We start from the raw sequence: 11,121 nt of genomic DNA, 5'->3' as shown, positions 1-11,121 counted from the left end.
AGAGGACAGGCTCCACAAACAGCTGCAAAGCTTTGAGGGTTGCCTGGAGAGTGCAGATCCCTTTCAGAAGAGAAAAGGAGTGCATCTCACCTGGGATTCCTGGTGTGCTGACTGAGAACTGTGGACATTTAGCCAGGAGCCTTTTCCTCACTCCAGTTGGTCATTGGTGTGACGTGGAATCAGCCAAAACAACTTCCCCAAGTGGATGCAGGGAGAAGGAGTCAGAGTGGAAAAAGTGTGTGGATGGCCTACGTGCAGCTGAGTTCCAGCTCACAGCCTCTGTTTATGGAAGTTTATATTCAGCTACATACATCATCAGCTGTCTCAATTACAGTCCTAGGGCATAGGGGGAATAAAAGGCTAGAGTTATGTTTGAGAACTGGAGAATTATTTGTAATAACTCAACAGAACAAATGTATATTGATAAACAGCAATCTGGGCTGCTCATGAACAGCAGAAGGAAGAGATGAAGAGCAGGATTAAATGGCCTACTCTTACTAAAACAAGAAGAAACTTCATTCTCTCTGATACTCATTTGGAAGAAGACACATCAGCTATCAGGAACAGAAAGAGGCTGCCAGTGAGATTTTGCAGAAGCCTGACTTTAGCAGTGTATAAATTGTCCTGAATATCTGTGATTTAGAGGGGATTTTTTTTCTACATTTACGTTGCTTTCAATAGGTGTTGGAAATTCTGTCATAGAGCTCTCTCTGGCTTTGGTAGCTATTTGAGCAGGGTCCAATTTAAAGATTATATTTTATTTTCGAAGCAAGTGATTTCTATTCTTTAGACTGGAAAGCTGGGGATGTTATCACTATTACCTCTTGGGGGTTGAACCTTTAAATTGGGTAATATGAATAGCCTGTGGCAATAATAATACCTCACAATAGCTTTATACAGTGGTTTGAGGAGTCCTGATGGCTCAGGAAATATTTAGTAACAGTCTCAAGATCATCATTCAAACTGCTAGCCCCCTGCTAGTCCAGGTGGTGCTCAGTGAGCTCTTGCAGTCTGTCACTGCAATACTGTGCACAATGTGTCTGACCCCTCTCTGGAGTCAAACAATACCCTATTTACCAAACTGATATCCATAGCAAAATCTAATTCATAATAATTGCTAAGATTACTTAATGCTCCTGCTGAGGAAAGATGTTTACTAAACACTTTTTATCTTTGAAAGACTTTGAAAGAAGCATCTTGAAAATGAGGATGAATGAAAGGGAAATAATATAATAGCTGATATAAAGGTATTTTTTTTTGTTTATAATTTATATCACATATCTCTGGTTAGGAAGAATTTAGTGGGTTAACACACAAGTTTATGTAGCTTTTTCAAGCAGAGTAACAAAAGTAGCATTACTGACCTCAGTGTTTCCTGAATCACATGTACAAATGCCACTCTAGGAACCTGAATGCAAGTAATAATCAGTATTCTCACTACATGTGGGGAGCATTATAGCTGAGCCACAGTGAGTTCTGCAGTCATATTTTCAGCTAAATTCTAAATTGTAGCAGGCAGAATGTAAGCACAATGGGAGAGCCACATTAAGAAGACTTTCCTGTATGTAAGGGTTTTGCAGAGGTGATAATTTGCTAGATAGGTGCCTGCCAGAGTTAGATACAGGGGCTAGAGGTGTTTCCTTATTTCATTCTGGCTTTATCAAAGAACAATGTTACTGTGTAAATGTCTCAAAGGCCAGTATAGCCTTACTTTGGTACAGGGATACAAGGAAAAGGAACTTGTGTCAACCCCTTTTCTTTGCCATGGCAACAATCTGGCTTTTTCCTGGCCATTTATTAGGAGCCTTCCTGGGATGTGTGCTCTGTGCCTACAAGTGTCCCTCCTCCTTGAGGTACCCTGGAACAGAGGCTGCCTGCACAGTTTGTCTGAGGGTACTGTTAGCTTGAGAACTGTAATTTTCCATCTTCTACACTCTACAAAAGTGATTTTGGCTGCAGCATTTTAAACTACTCATATCCTCTTGATGGGTGAGAAAAGACTGAGAAAGAGGAAAAAGCAGAAGAAGACAGAGACCCAGGTATGTCAGCACCTGATATTCAGTTTATGTGCTATTTTGGCCACTTTCTAAATTCTGCCTGGAGCTTTATGAGCAGCCATTCAGAGTGCTGGGGTACTGCAGGGCTACCTGGGACTTCTGCTGTTTATCCATCACCATTTTCTCCCCACTCTGGAGGATATTGCTGCCTTCCAATACATATAGTCTGTTTGGTTTTCTTTATATAGAAAGGAATTTCTTTCCGTCATGTTCCCTAATGCAGAATCAATCTGTATGTTGCCTTGAACACCACAGGCCTAGGATTGTCTGGATGTGAAGAGCCAGATCACCCCTGAAACTACCCTCCTAAAGCCAGAACCAAATGTACTGCCAATGTCAGGTTTTGCCAATCTTGACAAGTCATCAGAATTATTTTAGTTAGAGACTTCATCTTCTTGAGCATCCAAACTAAATAAGCACAAATTGCAGTCTCTGAATTCAAAGTAGCCATTCTCCTGGATTCTGTCGAGTGATGTGCTAAAAAATAATTAAATTTCAAAATCTTTTGAAAAGAGTTCTCTTGAGGTTCTGTTGGAAGTCCTCAATTTATTTCAGTCTCTCTATGAACGATAGACAGGTGAGTTGTCTTGAACACGGAGTGGATAACATTCATCAGAACTGTGCTGCTTTTCAAAGTTTGCCTCTTCTGTGCCCCTTTCTGTGTAAGCTGAGAACAGTCAAGCTGCCAGCCTTAAAAAGGATGTGTGCTTTTACTCACTGGCCTAAAAAATACAATAGAGAAGAACCACTCAGACTGGATGCATTTCCCTTTCACAGCACACAGCCTGTAACCTAACATTTTTTCATCCCTTCAGTAACTCCTGGCCATTTCAGTGTTAAAGCTCTGAATGTGTTTTGCTCTCACCCTTGCCCTCAGCCACTGAGTGAAGGGATGGAGTACACAAGTGTGAGCCAGCACTTGGGATGGCTGCTCTGCAGAGAGAGCTTTCTAGGAGTGATCTGAATAACATCCCTTCATATCCCCTGTTAACAAATAAAGTTATGTACACACACAATGCAAGATGAGAGAAGAGGATGAGAAAAAGCCCTCAAAGGTGTAAAGCTCCTAAATGTTTCTAAGTCTGAAAGCACACTCCCCTACTGATTGAGTCATGAGATTTTCTTGTTTCCTTGCTTCTGCCAGGGACACTGCTCACAACCTCAGCCTTCCTGGTAACTGTATTTAACTGTTCATTTAAATATGCTATTTTTACTCTCCTTGTTTTTATTGGCTGCCACCTTTTTTCCCTGTAAAAGGTTTTTTTGTCATGAGGCAAAATAGTTGGGTATTGAAAAGCCATATAATATTTTGACTAGCCACTAAATTAAGAAAAATCTGTGGTTCTTAGCTTCCCTTCACCTTTCCTGAGGCTGCTCTTTCACATACTGCCTGCTGAAAAGTGGGAGCTGAAAGGCTCTGTGGAAAGGGACTTTGCAGCAGCCAAATAATGGCCAGACCATCTCCTTTCTTTTCTCTCCTGAATCTAGTGCTCCAGAAACGCTGCCAGAAGTTGTTTTTGGGCCATCTGGGATTCTTCATTTGCATCATACAGGAAGTAGGAATAAGACTAATTTAATGGCAGTTTTGTTATAAATCAAACTAAATTACTAAAAAAAACCCCAAAACTACCTGTCAAAATTAGGACAGCAGTTTCTATTTACCTCAAACAAGTCAGCTGGAGAGAATGAGATCATTGTGGATAGACAGAACAGACATAAAACTCCCAGAGCAGGGGAAGAAGGAAAAGAAATTTTGACCAAAACCATTTCAGTAACAGAGGGTATAAAATCTGATGTCTTCCCATAGGGGAATACTTGTGGGACATGGTTCTCTGCTCCAGTGGTTTTTCCCAAATTGCCACTCTAGAACTCTCCTCTGGTCTTCTGAAATCACAAAAATAGCCAGTTTTAGGGGAAGTATTGTAAAACCCATTGTGAGCTCCCCTCCCTTATGGATCACACACGTGTGACACCCCCCAGCCTGCTCAACACCACAGGCTCACTTCAGTGAACACTTCTGCAGTGATGGGGTTTTGACAGACACAAAACTCCAATCACTTCCCAGCTCCAGAAAATTTCTTACAGGCATTTTTTCTACTAGTTTCTATTAATCCCACACAGCAAATGTTTAAAATTATTTTTCTTTTTGCCAGTTTTCTTGAATGCTGCTTCCTTTTCTATTATATTCTTTTCTGCATCTCCAAACTATAACAAAAGCAACACTTTAGTCATGTTGATGAATTGTGCATTTCAACACCTCTCATTTGAGGCTGTGGGAAGCATTTTATAGTTTATTGGGTGATGGGAGTGAAATCTTTACAAGATCAACCATGATCAGCAGGGATTACTCTGCAGGATTTAATTCTCAGTTTCTTTGCCTATATAAATCACATAAAAATGAATGCAATGGAAGTGAAAAATGAGGATCAGACCTTTGTGTCCACTAGATGCAGTACCAGAGGACTAATGCATCTGGTTTAAGGCCAGATCAGCAGGATTAACACTCTTATGGTGCTCACTGACTTCTGTACCACAGGATAGGCCCTTGAGGCTGGAGCAACCGTGTCCTAAATGCTAAAGGATGGACCACAGACAAAAACTTAGCAGGGCTTTTCATGGGTATTCATGTTTTGCTGCTCCCATCTCAGTAAAAGAATGCAACTCTCCTTGTAATTTCAAAGCCACTCATTCAATCTCTTTGAGTAATTATGGGATGACAGCCAATTATACCCTGGAAATGCTTGCTAGCCCTATTAATCTTTTGCTCATATGGGCTGGTTATAGCTAAAATTATAAATGAGTGAATGAAATGAAGTAATTTCTGATTGGGTGGTTTGGGAAAGAAACCCTGACTCCAACCCAAAAGGTTCCCCCAGTGCTCCACAGTGAAAGGTGCTGAGCATCCCTGGAAATCCGCGGGGGCTCAGCATTCCTGAGGAGCACTTGGCAGCTCTTGGCCATGGCTGGATCACACCCATAATCACACCCCTGGGGCAGCACCTCAGAGAAATATTCTGCTTGAAATTGAGGTTAAATTAAAGGGAGGCAACCAAAGAGAAACTATTTCCAGACAGCGAGACTAGAATTTCAGTGCCATTTAGCCTGATTCTTTGGAAATAATTTGTCTATGGAAGAGTTCCTATTAGGGTTGAAGTACTTAAGAGGCTTATTACAGGCCTGCACACACATACTAAGTCAGTGTGAGGTACAATTTGATGCCATGTTATTGCCAGATGGACTTTCACGTCCCTATTGATGTTTTTTCTTGAAAAAGAAGAAAAATTAATCCTAGTTTAATGCTAGTGTTTCAATGGCTTGTGGTCAAATTTAATCAACTTCAGGCATCTAAACTAAATATATCTGAAGAAGGTATTTTGCTATGATTGACAAGGGGTTTTTATTTTTTTTAAATTAATTTGGAATGTCAATTCCTATTAGTATTATTCTATAATAGCAAACATCTATTTTCAGCTTACCCCGACTCATGTAAAATACTCATATGTGTTGAATTTATAATTCAAAACTAGTATTTTCTTTTTAGAAATTACACTAGGTAAATAATTTAACTGGAAAAATTGGTATGACTTGCTATCTCAAAGGTCTTTTACAAATCTAGTTTTAAAAGTGAACTCATGTAACTGATTAATAAATTAGATCCATGATATAAGCAAGAAGTCAAAACCTTTTATTTAATTTTATAGTTTATATCCACTTGACCCAGGCAGTGAAATCACTGCTATGGAATTACTGCTGTAACACACAGAGAGGACAAAATTTATGCAACAAGGAAGACATTTGAGAGGAAAATCTGGAATAGGAGATGAATCAATTTGTTCTTTATAGCAAATAACTAATGACTGCTGCTCTTGAAAATACACGGGGAATATCTGATTTTGCCCAGACAAAACTTTATTATCTGTTAGAAAATTACGATCTTTTTTGAGGTTAGGAACTTGGGATCCTTGCACAATGATTTTATTTTATTCTTGGAATGCTGCTGCTGGGCAATTGCTGAAAATCTCTTCTGTCTGTGGCTTTCCACTCATCAATGTTATTTTTCTTTTGTTTTTATTAATGTATAATGAATAATTTTAGTGTTACAAGGTTAGGGAAGGACGTGACCAATGCTTCTCCATTTTAGCTTTTGTGGAAAAGGTAATCTAGTGGGGCTCCAGAATAAAAGAATGGTTTTGAGGCCTAGATGCAAGGTGAGGTGAATTCAAGGAGAGGAAAAGCACTGCAGCTGCACACACTGGTTTTTGTTTTAAGGACAGTGAGATGAAGAGTAATTAGAGGATGTGAAAAAGGTCTCATAAGAAGTTCCTGTGGTTTAGAAGGCTTTCTGCAACAGGACCTCCCTCCCTTTGGCTGCAGTGGTGGGCTGGTACTGCAGTGAACTTTGTTTCCATTCCACGTGGCATTGGCTACATGCATTTTGAAATATAAAATTGGTGGTGGTTTGGGTAAGATGGGTTTCTAACCTCATGATAATTTCCTACAGACAATTAGGGGACCGGGAAAAGGAGGTACGGATGGACAGATACAGACAGGGAGTTACTGGGACTGTAAAAGAACTCTCTAAATATCAAGGAAGAGCTACCAAAGGAATTAGGCTTAGAAACAATTCAGGAAGCTGTTGTCTTCTGCAGAAGATAATTCTGTAGAATTTTTCCCAAATACTTGCCATCTTAATTTCAGATATTATTGCTGAGCTGTTGAAAATACACAGGGTCTGAAAAATAAATAAATTTGGTAACTGATTATGAGATTAGAAAATCACTTTACACAGTTACTTTTGGAAGTGAGTATTGCTTGTAGTTGCTCTCATTCTTGTTTTCCTCACTACTGCTGTAGTTTTAGGAAAAAAAAAATCCTTGGGCTCCCACGTTCAAGGCCTCACAACTAAAACTCTCTGCTGTCCTCCATGCCTACTTAACAAAATGTATTCATTTCTTATGAAGAAATTGCCTTGTTGCAGAGGAAAGGGAAAAAGGCTAAATAGGAGAGCTGAAGACCCTGCTAACCACCAGCTGCCAGTTCAGGCCTTGCAGTTGGTATTTGTGCACAAAAGCAGCATTCCCAACCCAAGTGTCTGTGAGAGCAGGGCAAGAGAGAGCCCCTGGGCACTGCACAGCTGGTGCAGCTCAGTTCTGGAGTTTCACAAGCATTTTCCTTTCCATCAGCCAATGTCCGAGTGAAGCCTCTGGGGGTAGGAGAAGTCTTGACCACATCTGTCACTTTGAAAGCAGTATTTTGGGTAGCTTTCAGCTCTGTTTTCTCTCTGGGGACAAAGCTTGGATTTTCTAAGAAGAGTCTAAAATTGAAACTAGCCTTCAAGAGACCATGGAAAATAACAAGAAAATGCATAAATTTCTAGTCCAAGTCCGGGCTTGCACTTGCAGGTACGAGCTGTGTTTATATCACAGTCCCTTCAACCCATTCTCCTCCTACTTTAGAAATCTGTCTTTGCCAGCTATTTCCTTTTCTTTCACTGTTGCATATTTACAGGGTTCTTTCACCAATTCTTTTCATTCTTCCCTGCTACTGTTTACTTGTACATTTTGATAACAAAATGCCTCCTAGGATTCCTCTTGGACACTCTCTCCTCTTTATGCCCATTGGTTTCCACCTAACAGTGCTGTTTCAGGACCTGTGTATTTTCTCTGGTGAAAGCAGCTGCTTATGGCTTTGATTTCTCAAAGCACTGGATATGTACATGACCATCAGCCACTGATTTTACCCTCAATTCTAGGGGCTGAAGCTTTGTCTGATTTCCATTCCATCCCTGGGAGCCATGACATCATCTCCATGGTATTCTGAAATTATACCCAATGGTCTTGTTTTTTCCTCTTAGACTTTATTGAAGAAATCTGTGATTTCTTTCAGGGTTGATGGTACTGTGTTCTACATGTCTTTAGTGATTTATTCTCAATGGGGTTTTTTTCAGCTTTGCAATTACACTTTCTATCTCTCAGTATAAGTGTTACCATTAAGCTGTACTGGATCTGAGGTGAGATTTGATCTGTTGAGGACCTCTTTTGAAATGCTTGTTTAAACTGTTTTCTACCTTAAAACTACAGCTGTGACAGATTAACTATTTTTTCCATCTTCATTTTCCATTAGCCAAATTTCTTGAACTTGTTTATTGAAAAACCAACCCTGAAGACAGATGTACTTGCAGGATCAACCCAGTCATGGCATTGATCATTTTCAGCTAATGTGGTGAGGTGATCAGCAGCAGTGGTGCTGCTTCTTGGAGGAATGAGCAGAGGCTGTTCATGGATGTGTGCAGTAATGTGGTCATACTGTCTGCATTCACAACATATTTGTTCTCTGGTGTGCCTGGAAGAGGTGGGAGGAAAAAGTACATAATGAGTAATTTCCCAAAAACTGGAGGATCATTTTTGCTTCTCCGTCAATTGCATAATTACATTTTTAGTTCCCAGCTGCTGCTTTCATGAGCCTCTACATTGCAGAAGCTCCTTCAGACCAAGGACCCAGTCCTTTTATTTGGCTTACTCTCCATCTCTGCTGTCTGTGCAGTCTGATCTAGAAAGAATGAGCTCTTCTGATTAACCATAAACCATCTGGGAGAATAATGCAGGTTCTGGTGTCTGCCCTAGGTTCCAAATAACAGCACGCACTTAGAGCCGTAGTAGCCCAGGTCAACTTTTCCCTTTCTTTCCCCTCCTTTTTTTTCTGTTCTCTATAGGTCCAAAAAAGAACATCTGTTAAGCCCATAGAGACATTTCAGATAAAAAATGAGGTGTCTTTTTGATGGTTATATACATGGAACTCAAATACATGAATCTTACTTTCACCACTAATTTTTGTTTTGGATAATGCCTTTGGTCTTCAAATAGTATTTCCAAGGTGTAAATCTACACTGATGTCAATAGGTTGACATCTGCTTTTAAAATTTTATGCCACTTTTAAACACTTATGGTAATAAATATGTTTTTAAAAGTCACTTTTAGACATTTATGGTATTTACTTGAATATGCTTTGCATCACAATAAGAAAAAGAGTGAAGGTGGGCCAGTACACTTTATCATAACCGAGCTTGCCTGCGGTGATTTTTTTAGCTATTATTTAATGGTAAAAATGTAGCAGTCTTGTGTGTTTTGTTTTGTACCAAGTCAGCTGAATGCTGAGGGGATGGAGGTTTTGACAGACGCGTCCTTCTCAAGCAGAGCGATGGGCAGCGCGCTCCCGATGCCATCAGGGCACACCGGCGGAAGGGTCGCGTCGTTTCTATGGGCTCACGGCGTGGCGGCTTCAGGCACTCACACTCTCCCAACAAAACCACATGTTTGGGAGTGCGTTTATCGACGCATAATGGCCAGTGAAAGCACTGAGCAAGTGTCTGGCGGGGCAGGCGAGTGTAGCTGCTGGCACAGCAAGCAGCACCCAGCTGGCACGGCCGAACCCCGCTCCCATCCCCGGGGCCGCGCCTGTGCAGCGCCCGCGGCGGCGGGGCCGAGGCGGGGCTTGGCCGCTCGCCCCTCCCCGGCGGCGGCGGTGGCGGCACCGTGCGCCGACAGCGGCTCCTGCAGCGCCGCCGGTGCCCCGGCCCTCCCTCCCACCGCCGTATAAAGCCCGGCGCGGGGGGAGCGCCCGTGGCTGCCGCCCGCCGCGGAGAGGAGGCGGAGGAGGAGGAGGAGCAGCGCTGTCTGCCCGCCGCCGTCCCCAGGCGCCTTCTCCCCGCTCCTTTTCCACGCCCGCCCCTTTCCCCCGCTGCCGGGGGCTGCTGGCGCGGCCAGGCCGGCGGGTGCGGAGGGCGAAGATGGCGAGGAGCGGCGCCCGGTGGCCGCGGCTCCTGCTGCCGGCGCTGCTGGCCCTGGCGCTGCCGGCGGCGGCGGAGCGGCGCCCCGGTCCCGCAGGTGAGCGCGGTGCGGGGGCCGGGATGGGATGCGGTGCGGGGGCCGGGATGGGATGCGGTGCGGGGGCCGGGATGGGATGCGGTGCGGGGCCTGGAATGGGATGCGGTGCGGGGGCCGGGATGCGGTGGCCGTGCCCGCAGGAGGTGTGTGAGGCGGCGGGGATGCGCGGCTGGCCGGGCGGCATCGGTCCCTTTGTGCCTTGCGGCTCGGCAACATCCGCCAGGAAGGGAACGCTGGGACCCGCCGCTTGGCCGGGTTATTTCTATTTATTTATTTTTTTATTCCTCACCGGCCCGTCCTTGCCCCGCACGGTAACGCGGAGCGGCTCAGCGCTGGGGGAAGGGACCGCCGGGGCAGCGCTCCCCGGGTTGTTGTCGAGACGAACCGCTCGGCTGAAACTGTCTTAACCCGCCCAGGAGTTCATAGATGCCTAATTCCACTTAAGGGAAGGGAAAAAAGAAAAAAAAGAAAAAGGATTCCTTAAGGGGAATTGAGACTCCTAAACTTTCTCATTGCCAGCTCCCCCGCCCTTTTTCTCCCGTCTCCACGAGACAAGGTGTTGATGAACATATTTTTCCAGTGCTCAAAAAAGCACTAGCATCAGTCACTGCTTCTCTGAACTTGAGCAACTGCTGATGAGGTTCATCTTCGTGCAAAAGTCAGCCGGAGACTCCAGTGCCCCTTCCCGTCCTGCAGAGCCTTAGAGCCTTCCCTGCCTTTCGCTCGTGTAGTGGTGTTTGCTTCAAGGAGCCGGGATGTAGAAAGAAATTTTATCTTCAACATGTAAAATAATATATACAGGAAATTCCCTCAGAGAGAGGTGTCCAAACACATGGATATCCAACAATATGCCAAAACCTCTTTTTTGCTCTAAGACTGTTTAGAGTCTGTACTTCTGATTTCTATTCTAAGCATTTCATCCCACTACATTATTATCGCATGAAATCCAAAATAGTTTCATTTCTTGGCTTGTTTTCTCCAGAGTTATCAAGTTATTTTTAATACCTAGCTTAATTTCTTCTGGGGTGAACAATGAGGCTTCTTTATTTGAGCAGCAAGTTTTGTCAGCAGGTTCTAAGTTTGATATTAAAACTACTGCTTTAGTTGATAAGTAGTATAAAAAGTTAAAATAATTTATAAAAACCAAAACTGTTGAAGAATTCCAGACAACTCAATGAAGT

At 43.1% G+C, this 11,121-nt stretch overlaps 1 protein-coding gene across 2 annotated transcripts in view; it reads left to right on the top strand.

The window, feature by feature from the left end:
- Positions 1-9,734: 9,734 nt before the first annotated feature.
- Positions 9,735-11,121, top strand: part of PLOD2 (procollagen-lysine,2-oxoglutarate 5-dioxygenase 2) — a 48,557-nt gene continuing 47,170 nt past the window's right edge. The window contains exon 1 of one of the 2 annotated variants that reach the window (XM_066556686.1): positions 9,735-9,940. In XM_066556686.1, the coding sequence (XP_066412783.1) occupies positions 9,844-9,940 (97 nt within the window). In that variant the 5' untranslated portion in view covers positions 9,735-9,843. The remainder of the gene's footprint in view (positions 9,941-11,121) is intronic. The other variant, XM_066556685.1, reaches the window with a different exon arrangement.

Source organism: Molothrus aeneus, chromosome 10 (genome assembly GCF_037042795.1).
Source record: "Molothrus aeneus isolate 106 chromosome 10, BPBGC_Maene_1.0, whole genome shotgun sequence".
Taxonomy (NCBI): domain Eukaryota; kingdom Metazoa; phylum Chordata; class Aves; order Passeriformes; family Icteridae; genus Molothrus; species Molothrus aeneus.
Note: the sequence above shows the minus strand (reverse complement) of the source record. Positions and strands in the feature narration are given on the sequence as shown.